General features: G+C 36.2%; 2 protein-coding genes and 1 long non-coding RNA gene across 3 annotated transcripts; all 3 read right to left on the bottom strand.

The window, feature by feature from the left end:
* Positions 1-909: 909 nt before the first annotated feature.
* On the bottom strand, positions 910-8,914 carry LOC136819813 (slit homolog 3 protein-like). The gene is made up of 2 exons (XM_067076054.1): positions 6,564-8,914; positions 910-3,270 (listed from the first exon to the last, which is right to left on the bottom strand). The coding sequence occupies exons 1-2, from the start codon at positions 8,910-8,912 to the stop codon at positions 910-912; spliced, it is 4,710 nt and encodes a 1,569-aa protein (XP_066932155.1). The 5' UTR covers positions 8,913-8,914.
* Positions 8,915-10,655: 1,741 nt separating this feature from the next.
* LOC136819731 (macrophage migration inhibitory factor-like) lies at positions 10,656-13,455 on the bottom strand. Its single transcript, XM_067075977.1, has 3 exons — positions 13,201-13,455; positions 12,128-12,297; positions 10,656-10,996 (listed from the first exon to the last, which is right to left on the bottom strand). The coding sequence occupies exons 1-3, from the start codon at positions 13,306-13,308 to the stop codon at positions 10,837-10,839; spliced, it is 438 nt and encodes a 145-aa protein (XP_066932078.1). The 5' UTR covers positions 13,309-13,455; the 3' UTR covers positions 10,656-10,836.
* Positions 13,456-15,228: 1,773 nt separating this feature from the next.
* On the bottom strand, positions 15,229-20,622 carry LOC136819783 (uncharacterized). The gene is made up of 2 exons (XR_010848483.1): positions 20,255-20,622; positions 15,229-15,702 (listed from the first exon to the last, which is right to left on the bottom strand). It is a non-coding gene; the product is annotated as an uncharacterized lncRNA (long non-coding RNA).
* Positions 20,623-20,672: the final 50 nt, after the last annotated feature.

Here is a 20,672-nt window from a genome sequence, read left to right as displayed (position 1 = left end):
GACAGAATATTCCGTAGGTCAGACTGCATTTGTTCTCCGGTGCGCCAAATCTGTTAGGTTTATTTGAATGACCTTTCAATAAAGAGGGTGGTCTTTCCGAAGATAACATACTATATCTTTGTATACTTGAACATATATTACCAGAATAATATTTTTACAATTATATACTTAATTCTGATAAGAAAAGTTGCGTAAGCTTGGTTTGGCCCAAGTCGAATTTAAATTTTTGTATAGAAAATCAATGTATCATAAAATTTAACTTTGGTGAATAAAACACAGTGAATTCAACTATTATCAAGAGCAACCAACACACCAAACATCATTTTAACACCCTTCTCACAGACCCACGGGGAACCCTTCCCACTGGAAAAGGTTGGCCAAAATATCGTCCCCAGTGGAAAATTATATTACAATATTTGTCCCCGCTGAAAATTATAAAATAAACCAATTCTCATTGCAAAATGTTATGCTAATTTTTTCGATCCCCACTGAACTTTGTGATTTGAAAACACAAGAATTTAAATTCCCAGTCATAAAAATATGGAAATAGTAATCCCCATTGAGTTTCAATCCGTTATTTATACCCCACTGGCCAAAAAAATCCTACCGGGTCTGTGAAAAGGGGGGTGTACTTTACCTTTAAATAACGGACTTGTCTTTTATATGACATAAGTATTTGTTTAAATATTGACGATTTCTCTTCTATATTGCGAGCTTTTGTTGCGATGACTTGCGCAGCTCATATTATAGGCCCGTGTATTCCTTGAGCATGACATATATTTCCTTCAACAGAACCTGGGACAGTACCCCAAGTGGAATATCCTCCAAGTTATCGTTTTTAAATTCATGCCAATTCAATAGTTTGTTTTGTAAAAGCGCAAAGTAAACAAAAGGTTTTTTTTATTGTTGTCATTCTAAAGATTTCGCAATGAAGATGACGCTTAAGAAACCAACGACGAAAATTGTGATAGTATTAATTTCGATAATGACTGCATGGCTATCGAGATTCTTGGCAACTGGTGCAGTTGGTTGAGGGTTGGTTGGCTGATTGGTTGGTTGGTTTGTTGGTTGGTTGGGATCTATTGTCGGTCTTTCTGTTGGTATTTTTGATGGAGAAGGGTTGATAGATGGACTGATTTTAGGTTGTGGTCGATCTGTTGGCTGTGGTGGATTTGTTGGTTCTGGTTGATCAGTTATTGCGGTATCTGTTATTACGGGATCAGTTATTACGGGATCTGTTATTGCGGGATCTGTGATTGCGGGATCTGTTATTGCGGGATCTGTGATTGCGGAATCTGTTATTACGGGATCTGTTATTGCGGGATTTGTTATTGCAGGATCAGTTATTTCGGGATCAGTTATTACTGGATCTGTTATTGCAGGATCTGTTGCTGGGAATGGTTCTGGTGATTTCTGGGTACTTGCTGGTTGAGGAGTTTCAGTACTTTTTGATGGGGTGATTTCTTCGGATGATTTTACCTGTTGATGATAACTGGTGGTCGATGTCAGATGATCTGGAGTTTGTTGTGAATCTGGTTTAGATGATGATTGAGACGTAGACTGGCTTGGTGACACGATTACCGAAGATGAACTTTCCAGCTCTGGTTCATTTATCCATTCAACGGTGTTGATGTAATATTTGGTGCAATATTTGCTAATCACATCTGAGCAGGTTTCCATTGAGCATATAGATGATGTTTGAAGCTTTTTACCAAAATTTGCCATGAATCGACCAGTCTTGCAGCAGCAGATTCTAAAATCGTTGCCAGCATCATACGAGACAGGTTCTGAAAGATTTTCAAACGTATTCGGTTCTATCACCATAAGTTGTTCTCTAGAGAAACTTAAGCTTTTGAGATTCTCAAGCCCTGTGAATAAAGCTTTTGAGAAATAAAGGAAATTGTTTTTCTCGATTTTCAGATTCTCCAAAACTATTAGATTTTTAAATGCTTCGTTTTCGATTTTCAAGATTTCTGACGTACCTTGAGATGCTTCGCTCAACCATAATGTTGTTAACTTTTCAAGACCACTAAATGTAAGTTTGCCAATTTCTTGAATATAGTTCTGGTTTAAGAAAAGTGATTGCAGTTGGTGAAGATCTTCAAAACTATAATCATCAATAACTGTAATTCTATTTTCATGAAGCTGGAGTTCCTTAAGGTTGGTTAACATGTAAAAATCGTATCTTCGGATTCGATCAATATTGTTTGCGCTTAAGATAAGTCGTTCTGTATCAGCAGGGATGTTAGATGGAACTCGGCTTAATTGTCGTCCGCTACATGAAACAAGTTTTGTATCAGGTCTACAATTACATTCAGTTGGACAACTACCAGTAGCTGGTGGCAGAGTAACAGGCTTGACTGGATCAGGCTCTTCAGTGGTGGATGGAGGTTCTGTTGAGGTTGTGGTCGTAGTAGTGGTCGTGGTTGTTGTTGTAGACGTCGTTGTTGTAGTTGGTGGCAACTGTCTGACACATGTTCCATTGTAAGACTGCAGACACATTAAGAGGTCTTTACATCGATCTGGAGAGCAAACTAAAGCTTGGTTCTCTGCGGCACTCGTTGGAGATTTAAGATATTTCTGGATAGCAAACGCAGTACTACAGCAACAGACTCCGGATTTGAATGTGGGATTTGCCAGGTCGATGAATACATTGGAAGGGAATTGTTTGAGTGCGTTTTCTGAGATGAGACCAATTCGATCCAATGTCAATCTTAAGGTTACGAGTTTTGAAAGACCAGTGAATGTACCATCAGATAGATATGTGAAGTCGTTATCTTCAATAAATAGATATAGAAGCTCTGGTGTTTTGGTGAATGAACCATCTTCAATACAGAGAGGAGTCCCACGTGGTGAGAATTCATTCATCCAGAGTGTTTCCAGTTTTGAGAGTCCATTGAAGGTGTTAGCTGTGATTCGTCCTACTTGATTCTTATACAAAGATAGAGTTTCCAGTGATGTTAGGTCCATGAAACTATCATCTTCAATACTAGAGATACTGTTTTGATGAAGTTGCAATCTCTTTAAGGATGTTAAACCTTTCAAATCATCTTTGGTGATTCTTTGGATGATATTATTCTCAAGCGTTAATTCTACTGTGTCTTGTGGAATTCCTCTGGGTATTGCTGTCAATGATTTACCAACACATGTGACTTGTTTTGTATTGCTGTAGCATGAACAGTATTCACGATCTGACATCGTTTCTGGGCATATTGAGCAAGAATATATTGCGAGGGATGCCAAGACAACCAACACTTGGACATTCTTCATCTTTTTTCAGTTCAGTATCTGCTAGAAAAAGAAGGAAAAGAATTGATAACTTTCTCAGTTCTACCATTCAAGGGACAGAAGAATTATATAGCAAGAGTCAAATTACAGAGATGAGGAACTAAAATTTGATGTAAACTATAGTTACGTTTTATTAGTTATCTCGGTGGCACTGCCCTTTGACGACCGACAGAGACGTTCCCCTGGAATTCAAAAAGTGGGCCTTATCAGGAGACAAGCTGGAGTTTTTACAAGCTCTTATTTGATTTGGTTGGTCGTTAAGATGCAATAAAAGAATCTTATTACTTTTTCTAAAAAACGCGTAATCTCTATCACTTTAAATGACCAATTAGTGAAGTATCTTGTAAAAACTCCAAGGCATCTCCTTATCAGATATAAATATTTGGTAAATTTGGGACCCTTCAAAATGAAAAATCTAAAAATTTCCCATTTCACCCTTAAAAGTGGCAAAAATAGCTAAAATTAGACGGACAATTGAAACATTTTCTAACATCCACCTGAGAATTGTCCCCGATAACCAAAAGTCAACTCTGTCAGATCAAATTTCGGAAAAGGTTAAAAAAGGGACCCTGACCAAAGTACTCCACCGGGGTTCACTATGTGTTTGGTTTCTCTGGGTTGAAGATCAATAACCCGACTTTCCTTGGAGAGGACTTTTATCTTTCATAACTATTGTAAAACTTGGTAGTGTACTTTGCGACAGAATCGCACCATTAGTATCACAATTAAGCGATTCAATCCTCATTTACAGGGTACTAAGGCCTCTAAGGTAGGTATAAATAAAAAATTGCGTTACCTTTTTTTAATTTGATGCCATTATGTTAAAGAAACAAAAAAACAAACAGCGTTTTACTTTTCATGAGTCTTTGGAGCTTTTCTTCTGTGATTTTTCTTTGCTCTTTTCTAGCTTTGGGGGCTGGGAACTAGCTCCAAAATGTTCGATGAAAAATTAATTGAATTACTATGGAAATATTGATTTTAGGATGTTAAAAAATCTTCTTTGCTTTAGGAGGGACTTAAAAAAGGGGAAAAGAAAAAGTGCAATTGATGATTTTGTTTTTTCTATTTTATTTATTTTACCAAAAAAATCCCAATACAAAAATTATAAAGGTTTCCAGCTGAGAGATAAGTGTAGTACAATTCCGTAGAAAAATGAAAAACAAAAATTTGCTGACGTAGTAAAATCATGAAATGCGTGACCTAAAGAAAAAAATACAGTTGATCCTATCTAATTCGATCTTCCGAAAATGTTATTTGAATTAGAGAAAGATTTTAATTACAGAGACTAATTTAAACCACTTTTCAGCTAAGGGGACCAATATTGTATAATTTTCTGTTAATTTGATAAAACTACAGCCAAGTGACACCTTGTTTTTTATCATACCGTACAATTTTAGCCCCAACGGGAAAATTGAATTAAATGTAAAAAATTGCACTTAAAAACCATCCAACCATCTCCAATGGATTTATCGAGCTTGGAACAATAGTTTTTATCCCCAGCATGAGAAAAAATTCTAGCAGGGCTGCGAGACAGGGTTGTAAATATCAGTATATTCAATACGCTTTCGTTACTTAATACGATTATAGATAACTACAACATTTCTCTGTACCAATCTCCTCCAAAAAAGAGGTCGAGTTTGTGTGGATAGGACCTCCTAAAACCGACCTTTAGAGAGACCAAATTTAGTCAAAAAGTCAGTGCCCTTAGCCTGGGAGTGTGAAAGGACTGGGGGTGCCGCCCGAATTTTGAAAAACGAAGATTATAGGGATTAAAATCGAGGAAAAAACCGAAATTTGGAGAATTTTGGGACCTTTTTCAGAGAAAGATTTTGCAGATTTTTTTAACCCTTAGCTTTTGTGATTTTTACGACCATTAAAGTGCGACTTTGAAGGTCCAAAAAAGGCCCCAAACGTACAAACTGTACAAACCCCACCCGATGAAATAAAGTGTCAAAAAATTGTCCCTGGCTGTAAAAAATGGGTCTATTTTTTGTCTCCAGTGAGAAAATGCATAAACTTCGTAGACCTCAGAGGTTTATCCCGTTTAATTCTTTTAGAAAATTATGATTTCCCAACTCTAAAAGGAGGGAAAGTTCTTGCAAACAACAAAAATAAAAATTACATACTCGAGTTTGGAAACTAAATTCAAATCCAGTTTTATTGTCTAATTTATGACATAAAAACACTCTTAAATTCTTAAATAAGTTCAAAGCATCGTTATCTATAAAATAAATTGTGTGAACAAAATATAAAGATATTTTCCGCACTGAAATTTTTGTCAAAATTTTGTTTCTTCAGTGGTGTTTCCCGTCTTTAAAAAGTCCTCACTGGATTTGCAAAGAAATTCTATCACTCAACACGCGATTTTTTATCACTCTGAACGGTATCGAGAAAAAAAGCCGTGGTCTTCTGGTACAGTAACGGGTCACCGAGATAGGGGTGTTATTTTCGATTATAAATTCTATTTCGTGAATGATATCAATTAATATCAAATCATATCGATTTTGAATAAATTTTCTCATTAAATTATATATCTTAGCATAAAATTTCGTTTTTATATGTATTAATCAAATATGTTTTCTTTATCGTAATCAAAATGATGAGTAAATAACAAGCACTAACACCCTAAAGCTACAATCAGTGCCATAATACAGGGTGTCCCTAATTAAAGTATCGAGTCGAAACACAACTATGAGTAGAAAGTTTTATGTGCGTGTTCACAAAATTGTATTTTAAGCTCTCCCTCTTTTTTCTTTGTCATTATGATTAATTTATACGTTGTAACTACCTTTTGTAATAAGCCTGTGTGATGGAGAACGTTCTTATGTTTTAGCGATAACACACACAAACTTTTCTACTCAATCGCATGTTCAAACTCGATACTTCAATTAGGGACACCCTGTATATTGGTAATTTTGGATATTTTACTATTTTTCGAAAATTGAAGTTCGAGCGAGAATGTCAATTTCGGGCTTCCAAGTATTTTGGAACTGATTGTAGATGTAGAAAGAATCCAAAGAAACGCTATCTGCACTCAGATTCTTCTGACTTTTCCGTTTTTTTCCCTGGATAGCCACCATGAGATTGGAAAGGGTTTTCTTCTAAAAGTAGGGAAAATCCTTTGTTTACTTACAAGACAGCTTAACTTTCCGAAGCTCGTTTTCAAGTAGTAAAGTGGCAGTTGAATCTTGTGAAAGGGAGTCTTATGCAAAACGGTGGTAAGTCGTAATTTCTCAACAAATTGCTAGAACTGCAAGTATAGCGAAAACAAGTACTCCAAAGTGAGTTCTCAATGATTGACCAGAGCTGTCTTTATCATCTTTTCCCCAAACTGAAGCTTCAATTGGTGCTGCTTGAAGCTTTGGAATGTTAGATCTTGTATCATTTCCTTGCTGACTCCATGATGAATTTATGGTGGAACTTGTGTTGATGCTATGAGACGATGTCGTGTTCTCAGATGTATTGAAACTAATGTTCAATGACGTAGAATTGATTGTTGGATTCAGATTGTCGGATGCATTGAAATTCTTCAATGATGTAGAATTTATTGTTGAATTCAGATATTGATTTGTGGAAACTTTTGTAGTGCTCCTTGATGGTGTTTGAGTGTGGAGATCGTCGTAGAACATAGATGACAATGATGGCGACGATTGAAAATAAGATGATTGGGATGATAGGAAGCGTACAGATCTTTGAATGTAATCGTTAAGGTTCGTGGTTGAATCAATTGTTTGAGGTGTGATTAATGGGCTGGATGGTTGGATGGGTGAGCTATCATCAGATGAAATGGGCTCCTTTTTGTCAGAACCGGCTACGTCAGCATCTGCATCTTCTTCTTCTTCCTTCTCCTCATTGTCTTTTTCTTCCTCTTCTTTGGTATCTTTACTTTTGAATAAGGATCTTTGGAGATAATCGATTGTTGATCGCTCTGTTGTTCGAATAGTGCTCTCAAATGTAGATTCAAGATTTATAGCAGTAGATTTATCGCTTGTAATTACTTCGGTGGTTGATGAAAAGGACATTTTACAGACCGGATCTTTATCATTAGAACATGTTTCCAGATTGCATTGAGTGTTATATTTTGCCAGAGATTTAGTTTTATGGATTGCTAAGGCAGTTGTGCAACAACATATTGCCATATCATACATGTCAGTTTGTATTGTTACGTCTGCCGGTAGACCATCAAATACATCCGAGCGTAACACTTCAATTAGGTGCAGGGATACGGTTAATGTCTCTAGACTACCAAGGCCGATCAGGGTCTGTTGGGACAGGCACCTAAATCTGTTGCCATTCAACTGCAGACTCTCGAGTTCTCCAAGCATTTGAAAAGATCCATGCTCAATATTGATAAGTGTCCTTTTCGTATTAAGATTTGAAAGTGAGAGATGATTTAAATTCTCAAGTCCTTGAAAGGTATGTGGACTTATGTGATCGATGTGATTGTTCAACAGAAAGAGTGAAGTCAAATTCCCCAACTCCTCGAAGCATCCATCATCGAGTCTTTCAATGTTATTGTTATGCAAATATAGTTCCTTCAAATATGGCAAATCGTAGAAATCATATTTTCTGATTCGAGTAATCAGATTATCATTCAGTATAAGTTTCTCAGTTTCATTTGGTATATTACCCGGTACTGCAGATAAAAAATTTTGATGACAAAGTACATCTTTAAAGTCATTATAACATTTGCATTCTTCGGGACAGATACTGCTTTTTCTTGGAGTTGCTGGTCGAACAGGCTCTGGTTCTGAAGGAGTTGTTGTAATTGGTGTTGTTTGAACTACAGCATCTGTGGGTTTGGAAATGTCGGATTCTGGATTGTCCGGGATAGACGTTGTTGGTGGTGTAAGTTTCCTAAGACACGTGGTGTCATATGGACGGTTACAGATACCTTCAGCATTATAACAGTCCTTGATGGTACATTTAACCGAAGGCTTAATCATCAATGACTCAATTGCAGCTGCAGTCGAACAGCAACATAAATAGCTACGACCTAAATGTACATCAACATCCTTTGAAAAATGTGAGAACGCTAGGCTGTTGATTTTATTGATTTGATTCAATGAGATTGTTAGATACTTCAGTTTTGATAACCCGGAGAAAAGATTATTGGATATGAAATGGAAGTAATTTTTGGTTAAGAAAAGATCTTCCAAAGATGGTGTTTGAGTAAAAACAAAATCGTCAATACATGGCACAATGTGTGAATGAATTTCAGATAACCAGAGACTTTTTAATCTCCATAATCCAACGAAGGTGTATTGAGTGATATATGATAGATAATTCTTACTCAGATTCAGTTCTATCAAATTATGCAGGTCTGTGAATGCATACTCATCTATATGAGCTATATGGTTTTTGTGTAGGTACAATTTACGTAGATTGTTGAGTCCAGCCAAGTCAGCTCTGGAGATTTGCTGTATATTGTTATTGTTTAGATATAACTCTTCGGTGTCCCTTGGGATGTCTTTTGGAATGGAATTGAGTGGCTTTTCTTTCCCAATACAAGTGACTGTCTTTGTGGTTTGATCACAAGTACATTCTATAGGACATGAAAAGGATGTGATCACATGATGTCCAAAGATGATGGTGAAGATGATCAATGTCTTCAAAATCAGCATTGCTTTGATTCTTGACTGGAAACTTATCTAAAAGAAAGGAAAATTCATAAATTGCATATATTTTTTTAAATTTCATCGTATATTGACTTGTGGAATCGGCAAAACGAGTTCAACCATGGCAAATACTTGCCAAGTCCAAGGTTGCATACTAAAAAAACCCTCTGTATTGCCACTCAGCATTCAAAGAATTGCGGAAACAATGGACACTCAGGCCAGTGCCCCATAAATGATTTGAAATCAACAATACAGGAGATGAAACTCCGGGGGGCACTGACCTTGACGGCCGACGGGGACGTACCGTTAGAGTTTGAAAAGGGGACCCTGTAAGATATGAATGTTTGGTAAATTTGGGACCCTGTCTGAAGGAAAATCGGTGAAAAGTAGCAAAAATGACAAAATGTAGACAAAAGACTGAAAATTTTTCTATTTCCCACTCTGAAAATTGTCCAAAATAACCAAAAGTCTGTCAGGTACAAATGTTGAAAATTAGTAAATTTGGGTGCGTGTCAGATATCTTCACAGCCTTAAAAAGGGACCCTGACCAGCGGTACATCCCCGTTCCCAATTTCGCATGAGTGCCTCCCCCCGGGATGAAACTCATCTTTAGAATATAAGTCTTTGAAGCTGCTGTAGTCCAGGGCAAGTTAAGGAGGTTTATTACCTAAGAATCTGTTGACGATCAGAAGTCTCTGTTTATTTTTCTCCAATAGCAATACCAGTAAAGTAAGCTCCAATATGATTTATTTATCAGATCAGAAGAAATATAAAAAAGGAGATAGAAAGGAGAAAAATAAATAAAAATAAGGAAATATTAATTCCAATCAAAAACCTTAAAATGGTTTAACAATAGAAACTGATTAAAATTATTGGTGGAATGACGATTATTTTGTACTTTTAAGGGAAAATGGGGAAATGTAGGAGGAATAAGGGACCAAATAAAAGAATCTGAATATTACCTGCTGTGGTATTATAATGTTTTTTTTTAAATAGTTTGAAATGTTCCTCAAAAATATTTTTAAGAATCGAGATCTCTGAACTTTCCGGGCCTTCAACTATTCGATTAGCACCATATTTAGATGATTGGAGTCGTTTTAAAAGCCTGTAAAGTAATTCAAAATTGAGGTCAACCCATTAGATATTTAAAAAAAGAACTTCAAGAAAAAAACTTTAAGACCCTCGTCCATTGGTTTCAAAGCTCCGAAGGGGCTAGATCCAAAACTCCTGGATGGGAAATGAAGCCAATTATTTCCCATTCAGAACATGCGACCCCGTGTGTTTTTCAAACAAAATTTGTAAGTGCGGAGCAAACTTAAGGCTTCACTTTTTCTTGCTTGAGAACAGGTTGAAGATTCCTCTCTAGACCCTTCGGGGCTTCAAACTCTATGCCCTTACCACCACTTTTCATGTGATTAAATTCAAAATGGACAAAAATTCCAGTGGATCTTTAAAGTTTTGGTAAAAAAACAGGGGCTCATTGGTAAAAAACAAGGGGCTCAATCATAATCATTGAGGTTTATTCCATTGTGAGACCGTAAATGTCTGAAGTCCCTTACACTGCACTAGGTCCTCTATTGAATTCAAATGAAAAGTGTAAAATCATTCAAAAGAGTTTTTTTATAAAAATATAATATAGATTTTTCCATGTCAACAATCTTAAGTACAAATACAGTATACACAAAAATAAACAATAATACGCATTTTGAAATTACAACAATTCCCAAAGGCCATACTCCAACACGTTTCACTGAACTTTTGACCTTTCTCTGACAGTGACAGTTAAAAAGATCATATCTCAGAAACTTTATACAACCTTTCAAAAGTTCTTTCTTTCTGCTATTTTCGGAATAAATCATGAAATTTCTTGAAAATATATTTACAATATTTCAAAACTGGAACTAGGATTCAATCAAATTATTAAATCTTACTACAATATAACACAGGCTGAAGACCCTTTGTTTTGAGTTGATTGTTGAGCAGGTTCTTGAGGAGTTTCAGTTTTCGGGGTGTCTGGGAATAGTCTGGATACCAAAGCGTTGTTCCATCCAAAGTTTTGTTTTGATACGTTGTGAAATGTACATTGAATTCTAAAGAACGAAAAAAGTATGTCATTTGGTAGCCTGGATATCCAGGCGGTAATTTATGTTTCTGGTTTACGGCCTGGTCTTCTTAAAGTGCTTTACATTCTTAAATCAGAATGCAGTCAGCTTGTATGCACTCACTTCGTTAATGCCGTAAGGTCTGATCTACATGGCACGGAGAAATTCTGTAACAAAAGTATAATTCTCCACTCGCTAGTGAAGAGATACAGCTTCCTTTCATTCTCTGGGGAGGCCAAGCTGTAATTTTAAACCTTTGTATGTTGAGGTTTTTTTATTTAAAGCTGGATATCCAGGCTATTCATTTGGTTAATTTGGTTTTATCAAAAGTTACAGCCTCTTTTGTCTGCGCTGCAGATTATATTTAAAGACAATATGATAACTTATAAACTTTATTAAGGGAAGCTACTATCAGCAAATTTCACTTTGACGAGAGGGAGCCTAGCCTATGTTTGCCATTGAGTTTGAAGCCCGAAGGCCTCGAGAGGAATTGTCAACCTTTCTTAACCCTTTAAGTGCCAATGACGAGTATATTGGTCATGGGCTATGTAGGAGGGCGAAGCCCTCCTGTAATGCCCAGTTTGAGTTAGAAATCGTCATTTTTGGTCTAACTTGTAAAAATTGGATTGGGCTGCATGGTCAAGCAAAAGAAATATCAAAAGTGAGTCTTTTTAGCGAGATTTTAAGCCAAAAAGTAAAAAAATTGCAAAAGTTTGACAAAAATCCACTTTTTTAAGATTTTGACCGTTCTTGACCATTTTTGGTCAACGAGTAGTCCAAGAACCTCCAAATTTGGCCCTGCTTTACTTGATTCTGTCTTCCAGTGAATTGGTTTGGAGTTTTACAAATGGGTACTTTTCTATCATTCAGACAGGTCCGCGCAGCAGACTGTGGCACTTAAAGAGTTAAAGACTTTAAAGCAAAAAAAAGTGAAGCGGTAAGATTTTTGCCGCTTTTCGAATAAGGGATTGAATCTTGCGCTTTCTCTGTTTGCATTTTGGATTGGAAAATAAGTTGTTTCATTTCCCATCTAAGAGTTTAAAAGCTTTAGCCACTTCGGGGCTTTGAAATCAATGGTATTTGCATGAATGGGAGGTAAATGGCCGGTAGAATGTGTACCTTTCATTTTTAATATCTTTGGTGTTCAAAAATCTGAACAGGATTTCGGAATATTTAGCATTCGATTCTTCATCGATTTTACCAATGGAAAGAAACGCGACATGTGCAGCAGGCTCTTGTGATTTGTTCATCACGAATACTTCTCCAGCACTCACAGATGCCATGAAAAGCTGAAAAAGAGGAAAAAGTAGGATACGGTGAGGACATTATTATAGTTTATACAACCTAAAAGTAGCACATAACACATATCGTATTCGGCTGCTGGTATCCACTAAAAGATTCGTGCTCCTTATACAATCATGGTCAGGTCAAAATTTATTGAGAATCTAGCTTAATTACTCGTTTTCCGAAATTTGGAGTTCGGGCGAGAAAGTCGATTTTGAGCCATCTCTTAAATTTAATCGGATATTTCAATTTGGCTCGGGTTTATAGACTTCCAGGCTCTATTCTGAGCCCTATTGGACCATTTTTAAACTTTTGGATCCTCAGATCTTAAAAAACTCTACCCTTCCAACCTACTTGAGAGCACTTCCAAATCGTTTGAATGGTTTTGAAAATTCGTGGGAATTAATTCCCTTTTTTCTAAAATATTTCGACCATGATTCTAGCAGAGGATGCTTAATAAACGATATTTCCCTTGTCCATAGGCTTCTACTCATCCTCTAGCGTAAGGAGACTCTTATATAACTACTTGCAGTTTTTGAGGTCTGTGATTCAGCAGACTAATATTGCATTATTACACCTATCTTGTTTAACACTTGACATCCCTGTCTAAGAGCTCCGCCGGTGGAACTTTTTACCTGTAGCGTGTATAAAAATTTCTATCGAAATCAAAATGGGAATAGCTCAAAAAATACAGTGGGATGGTTTTATAGTGCAATTTTTGCATTGAGTTTCGAATGAAAATGAAATCAAAGTCAACTTATTTTTCCACCAGGGACGAAATTTGGTCGAGTAGTAGGACCGGATCTGTCTGTCACTTAATACGTAAACGACTCCACCCGAATCTACCCCTTAGTCAATAAAGAGTCAGGGTATAGGGATGTACCCAAATGAAAAAGCTACTCACTTACTTTATCAGGTTTGCCATTGATAACAGCCATTTCTTCAATCATTTTCTCCATTGATTGTTGATCAAATTTGTCTCTCGCCACATTCGTGAATATTCGTATATGCGGCATTTTGTTTGCTTTTTTAATACTACAGTAGAGAAAACCGTTGTGGTTCTTGGGTTTGTTTTGCTTCTTAAGTACTGTCTCTGCCAGATCAGGGGATTCCTTAAAACGGAATCGATTGATGACCAAAAGTCTAAAAAGAGCACAATCCAACCAACAAGGTTTAACGGTTACCCATCTTACACAACCTGCTATTCAACGAGAAGATCCTCACCGGTGATAAAAATATCCGAAAGTTTTCATATTCATTGATAAACTTCAGTGCCGTAGGAAGCATTTTCTTACTGGGGGGGGGGGCTGAAGTTTAGTGACACCACGAGGGCCAACCATGGTTTGGCCTGAGGGGGGGATTTTGAAAATTTAAGCTCTAGTTTGCTTGAAATGCACTCAAGACAAAATACTTTCAAGAAAAAACAAGAAAAACTTAGCATTTTGCAAAATAACCATTTTTGAAAAAAATTATCGGGGGGGGCATAGCCACCCCCCATCCCCCCCTTGACCCCCAGTTGCTACGGCACTGAACTTCACTGAAGTACAATCATTTTCATATTGAGAAAGACACGGATATTGGAGTTTCAACACTGGATTATTAGTAAGAAAAAAAATTAACTTAAACTTAGAAAGCCTAAACTTTACTGTCTCTTTCGCATCCCGTTGGGAGGAGGGGTGTTATAGAGTACGGTTTAATCCTACAAAATGCAATTTATCAGGTAAGACCGGGTAAAGAAATTCAAGATTTGCAAATTGAATATCATATACTGCACGTAGGTTTCAAGGTTAATACAACATTACAACCGCCGATAAGGGCTAGAAAGGCTTTTAGAAAATATTTCAGCAGCCTACTACACACAAACAGAGAAACTAAATCTTTCAACAAAAAACAACTCACAAGAACATTGCAAACTCAAATTTCAGCCATGTTTGAATTACACAAAAATTCTTTTTTGATTAACAAAATGTTAGAGATTTGTTGTTATAGTTGTTAATGGCAACGTTACAAATGTAATAAAATGTTAACATTAAATGTTTAACAGTGTCTTAATTAAAACCCCCATGTGGATTACTTCTGAAAAGATACGCTAATACGTTTTTAATGTGTCTTTTTCTGATTGAAAATTGATCTTTCGCTACCCACCTTAAAGAGACCATGAAATATTGTTTATACAGGGTGTCCCTAATAAAAGTATCGAGTTTGAACATGCGATTGAGTAGAAAAGTTTGTGTGTGTTATCGCTAAAATATAATAACGTTCTCCATCACATAGGCTCATTACAAAAGGTAGTTACAACGTATAACTGACAAATACAATTTTGTGAATACACACTTAAAACTTTCTACTCAATCGCATGTTCAAACTCGATACTTTTATTAGGGACACCCCTGTACTGAGACGGAAAAATTGTCTGAGACGAGAAGTTTGTAAAATGTGATCTGTGGAGGAGATCCTATTTATTGAAACATGAATGGAAAGTACACTCATCCATAATGCTCATTTTCTAAATTGCTCGTCTCAGACAAATCCTTGAACAGTAAAAGGTACCCTTACAGTGCATTTTGCCGAACGTTTCTGAATAGTAGCGTGGTGGGTCGACTATGATTCAAGCAAACTGGGGAGACAATTTTAGTAAATTTTGATTTTGTTTCCCCTTATAAAAAGTAAATGTCTTTGTAAAGATTACGCGAGGTAAGCGAGCACGAAAATTTGCTATATCTAAGGTGTAAAAGAGCAAATGAGCGCCCAAATTAGTATTCGGAGGCATCTTTTTGCGCCCTTTGTATTTCGGCGCTCCCAAGAAAAATCGGCCGCTGGGGTGGGGTGCACTGCCGACCACTATATCTGATAGAATATATTTAAAAAAGACCTTTGTTTAAGCTCGAAAATAATATCATAAGGCTTTTATTCAAGTTAAAAAAAAACAGAGAAAATTAAGATAGACATATGTATTGTGAAAAACATTAAAATTAATATTGCGATATCTATTTACAAAGTAATAAAATTTTTGAAAAATGATTTTAAAATTTCGAATCGGTCGAGTTCAAAGTCAACCGCGGGTTTCCCATGATTTGCGCGCATGGCATTTGACACTTGGTTTCAGGCTCCTCATGGAAAAAGTCCATTGAGAAATGTTTAACAGCGTTGAAATAGACATGTGCTCCAGTCAAACAATGGTCCAAAGTCCACCAAGTTTCACCAAACCATTTCCAAAAATCAAGGCCAATAGCAGCACTTCCTTTCAGAGCCTCTATGAATTTTTGCCAGGCGGTAAAGGATCGTTTATGTCTTGAGATTCTTGAAGAAATAGGTTTATTTGTTATTGGGTAGGTTTTGTAGCATAAATATTGCATATTTTGAAGGAATGTTTTGTCACAATCGGTGCGTGTTGATTCCAGCCCAGCAGCCTGGAGAAGAAAAAAAACTTAAATTCAAACTGGCATAAACACACCCTTGTGTCACAGACCCGCTGGGACCCCAGCCCCACTGGGAAATTTAGCAAAAGTTCCGTCCCCGGTGGAAAAAGTACCCTTGAATTTCAGCCCCTTAGGGAAATAGACTTTGATTTCATGTTTAAAAATTGCACTCCATCCAAAGCCACTGGATTTTTTAACCTTTGAACAATATAATTTCCATCCCCATTGGGATTTCAATAGGAATTTTTATCCCGACTTGGGAAAAAAGTTCCACCGGAGATGTGCAACAGGGGTGTATAAACGCTTGTAACTTGAGAGCTAGATAATGGTTTCTTTACCAATAGAAAGGTATTTTCATACTATTTCCAAAAACATTCAGTTTACGACCTTTTAAATCAAATGGTCTGAGAGAAAGTCTGAGATTCGGTATATTGTAAAATTTAGAACGTGTGTACACGTCACCCGAATGAGTTAAAATGCCTTGAAAGAAGTGCTTATTTTAAAGATTCTGGAAATCAATAGTAATTGCCACCGGAGGAAGCCTAAAGCTTCTGAGGATGGCATTCATAGCTTCACGCATAAGGAAGTTGGGCAAACATCTCATAATTTTGCGGCGCGTTTTTCAGTATTTTAGTTCCGCTTAACGGTAGCATTCTTATCTTACGGTCTCTCTATTGTTTTATCATCAGCAAAAAGACTTTTCCGGAGTTATTTTGATCTGATTACTCATTTTGAAATGTCAGTTTGTCTTTTTCTTATCCCTGGAGAGTTAAATGAATCTAAGGAAATTCCCTTTTCATACCACAAGTAGTTATTAAGCGCTCTTCATAGGTTAAAAATATTACTCTACTTAAAGTATTCGAACAGTTATGTTGCTAAACGTGTGCATTAGTTAAATAACGGCCGTAGCGGCCGTAGTACAGTGGTAGAGCATCCGGCTACGGTTCGCAAGGTTGTGGGTTCAACCCCCAGCCGGGTCATACCAAAGATTCCCAAAATGGTACTTGATGCCTCTCTGCTTGATGCTCAGCAACTAAGAGAAGGATCAAGGGTAAGTGGAGAAATCCAGGGAGAAAGAGTGGCGCCCTCCCCTACCTTCGGGTAGATAGCTATCGAAAGAGGAGCCTTCGGTTCGCCTCCGACTGCGGTCGCAGACTTACTTACTTACTAAATAACATATGAAGAGCAGTATCTTCAGATATATATACGCTTTTTATAGGAAAAAACAGTAAGTCATACGATTCTGACTGGACTGCTCTTAAATTTATATGAGTTTTTCAGCCTTAAATGTCAATATTAATTAAAGCGGAAACATGTACTTCTCAGTAATTTCTGAAATCTGAGTTTCAGATTCTTCTTAATTTGTTCTTAGGTTTTGGCCAAATTTCAGCTTCGTATTATCATGAACATATAAACGACTGGACATCCTTTGTCTTTTTGAAGATAACACAGCTAGCTTCGTTGCCGCCTCGTTAAAAGCATAAAATGAAACAATAGATTCTGATGATTATACCACTTGGGGATACCTTGCTAACAACGTCAAAACTTCGACAAAAATCTCTGTTGTTCTACTCTTCTCAAGCCTTTTATCTATATCATAACAAAGTTAACAGAGACAAAATCATCGTCAGCTTGTCAAAACTCCGACTAATATTTCTAAATTTTGACTTAAAAGTGTCTAATAATTTTAGAGAGTGTCACATTCTAATTTCGATATTCTTATTACACAGGCTCTCAACTTTGGCAAGCTATTTTTTTCAGGTCATAAAAAAAATATTGGAGTGACAAAAGGGATTCAAAAGTATACACGCAGTTGAAATTCTGCATTTCAGAGTTGAAAATGTTGATAAAATATATTACAAACTTGTAAAAAAAATTCGAAAATAAGTTTTTTGTACATTAGGAGTAATGTTCAAGCTCTATCAATCTTTTTACCTAAATAATTCAAAGAAATAAAATTATGACGGAATATTGTCGGATTTTTCATACCAATTTTGAAATACAGGCGGCAACGAAGCTCGCTTCAAAGAGATAATAAAAGATAGATGTCCAGTCGTTTAAATGTTCATGGTATTATTATGAAATTGTTTTTATAAAAAACGTGTAAGACAAGGCACGGATGTCACTCTAAGTAGACTGTAAATCACTCCCTTGACACATTTGTTAGCATTTGAAAAAATTTTGTCTCAGATGAGAGGTCACTCTTAACAAAAATTACTGTAGGGCTAAGATCATTCCTTTTGGACGCAAATTCAACTCTATGTGTTCGTTTTGCTGCGGTGGCACCTTAATGAAAGTTATGGCTAGTTATAGGATTTTTACTCGATGTGTCACGGACATTAAAGCGTCGATCGCTTCTGGAAATTTGGTATAGGTATTACAGTCCATTCAATTTAAGTGTACTATAAAACAGCCGTATAATGACTCACTCCGGTAATTGTCATTTTTGAATAGCGAACCATTATGCAAACATCTTTATCGTGTTCAGCCTTTCTTAATATATCTAACATGAAAATTAAAAGAGTATATCCTAGTAAGTGCGAGCGCAAACGCAAACCAAATCGGGAAATCAAACCGGAAAGATCAGGAAATCAAACGCAAAAGAATTTACACACAATTACAAATAAAACACTGATTTTAAGAAACTCCTTAACCGGAGTTTAATAATCTGTTTTAGCCCATTTAGGTTACAGCCTCTAGGAGGTAGCTCGTTGGAAATACCTTTTTTCACTTTTTCACAGGCATATAACTTGTGAGAAATATTTTTATTGCTTAAAACGAATGGACTTAAGATGAGAGACATTCATTTTTGCTTTGGAGATTGAAGTGCAAGCGAAAGCGGATGAGTCAGAAGAAGTTCCTAAAAAAGAAGTTATTCCTTAGTTGAGAAACCTCTTCCTAGCACTCGGAAGAATTTGCCCTAGGCCTTACGCTCATCCTCTAGCGAAAAAAGTTTCTTATCTTATAGGAAGTATAGGTCTGCGAATCAGACTAAATTCGCCATGGACTTTAGTAAGTGTTATTCAAAAACGAATAACTTTTTATGAGTAGTAATCTATACAGTTGAAACAGAAGATCATTTTGTTGGCTATCAGTCAATCTCTCACAGCCAACGCTTTTCTCACATCGCCCAATGTGAATCTTTTAACCTTTCGAATAAAAACAAATTTGTTTTTAACTAGCCTGTCAAATACACACTTTTTTTTAATATAAGAACAAACTATATAAGGAACATAAGGCTTCAATGGCTAAAATATTAAGAACAATTTAAGAATATTTTAAGGCTTTGCGGACCCTAAAACAGCCAATTTCTTAGGAAAATGGAAAAAAATACTCAGAAAATGGTGAAAATAAGAACATGTTAAGATCGTTTCTAGGCTTAAAAGTTAAAAAAATCAAAAACATCCGAAGGCTTCAAAAATTTTGGATGTTCTTATTAAAAAAACGTGTAAAAACAAATTTGTTTTTAAATAAAGGCAGGTCTCCACTTTCGCGCGACATGAGCGAAAACTTTTTGACGTCTTTGTAAGGTCATTCATTGGTCGGTTGAAAAATGAAGCAATTCCATTGGTCGAAATTGACGTAACGCATGAAAAAAGTAGAACTTCCTTCATTTTTTTTTTGTTTGCGCGAAACTTTTTTCATTACGAAATCTTTTCTTCAGACAAAAAAGGTTAAGAAAAAACTATCGCCCATTTGGTGTGAAAGTGGAGACCGGCCTTAAACAAAGAAATAGAGTAAAAAGTGTTATTAGACGTAGTATAAAGTTAAGACGGAGGAAAAAGGATAATTTACTCGAAGGTTGGCGTCGGAAGATTGAGAGAAAATGCGAAGGCTAAAGAAGGATTTCCCTTTCCGCGGGTGATTTCCCAGTGGGATTTCTTTCACGTCCTTCTTCACATCCTAATGGGTAACAAATATTTAGAAAAGAAAAATCCAAAATGAAGATGAAAATAGAAAAAAAATAATTCAAAACATTTACATGATGATTACACGTGATCTAGTTAAAGCTCTATCAAAAGTTATTCACATTTTACTAACAACAACAAGCGCCGAAGCGGCATGAAGGGCCAGAGACATAGCAATATAGTCGAATATTTTGTTGTAATAATACACCTTCGTGGGCGCCGTTTCTTTCAACATGTCTTTTCGACCGTAGTCGTGCGGTCAAACGCGTGCCACTTTTTTATTTATTTTACCAACCTAAACTCGATCCAATCCTTTTTTAAACTTTTTTCTATTGTTTTTAGGCGGGAAAAAAACTGGGACGGTTTTATGGTGGTAAAACGGACAGAAAAATGCTCGCATGGTAATTGGCGGCTACTTCTTCAAAAACGGATTTACAGCACCACATAACATGCTAATGACAATGGTCCGACATGCTAAACCAACTAATTTAGAAGTATGACTTTCTTTTAATTAGTGATATATATTCATTAAATTGTAACTGAAAGTCTGAAATGTAAATTAGCTCTTAGTAAAAGTTTCAAAACAAGGCAAGCGTTGTCAGTAATGTAATGAAGTTTATTAATGTGCTACTTACGCAAGAGTAACAGACATCATGATAATCACATGCGAGTGTAAACAAGCCTTTATAAGGAAAGTTAAAGCCCCAGGGCACACTACAGCCATTTATCAATTCTTTATCTCCATAACACTGATCGAAGGGACCAGAATTTTGAGAAAATGCGGTGGCAAAACAATGAATGAAAAAGAAAACTGTGATAAACTGTTTTGATGTTTGAAACATTTTAAACTTCCTCAATTTTTTGAGACCTTTCAAGCACGTGTATATGTCATATGCGTGATCCAAATCTTGGTATTCACTTTTTAAGACCTCATTAGAATCATTTATATAACCGACTCATTAAGCAAATGATCTAGTTTACACAATTGTAGTAAAAAAGTAGGAGTTATACGCTTGAAACGGAGGAAGATCTGACGTAGCCTAACAAATATTC

This window comes from Clytia hemisphaerica, unplaced genomic scaffold (genome assembly GCF_902728285.1).
Source record: "Clytia hemisphaerica strain Z4C2 unplaced genomic scaffold, Clytia hemisphaerica genome assembly, whole genome shotgun sequence".
Classification (NCBI taxonomy): Eukaryota; Metazoa; Cnidaria; class Hydrozoa; order Leptothecata; family Clytiidae; genus Clytia; species Clytia hemisphaerica.
Note: the sequence above shows the minus strand (reverse complement) of the source record. Positions and strands in the feature narration are given on the sequence as shown.

What these genes read in the sequence shown, in the direction of transcription:
- LOC136819813 (XM_067076054.1), bottom strand. Translation starts at nt 8,912, where the DNA reads ATGCTGATTTTGAAGACATTGATCATCTTCACCATCATCTTTGGACAT. An exon ending in CATTGAGAACTCACTTTGGA is followed by an intron (nt 3,271 to 6,563) that starts GTACTTGTTTTC and finishes AACTGAAAAAAG; the next exon opens with ATGAAGAATGTCCAAGTGTT.
- LOC136819731 (XM_067075977.1), bottom strand. Translation starts at nt 13,308, where the DNA reads ATGCCGCATATACGAATATTCACGAATGTGGCGAGAGACAAATTTGAT. An exon ending in TCAATGGCAAACCTGATAAA is followed by an intron (nt 12,298 to 13,200) that starts GTAAGTGAGTAG and finishes CCTCTTTTTCAG; the next exon opens with CTTTTCATGGCATCTGTGAG. An exon ending in AAAGATATTAAAAATGAAAG is followed by an intron (nt 10,997 to 12,127) that starts GTACACATTCTA and finishes TTCGTTCTTTAG; the next exon opens with AATTCAATGTACATTTCACA.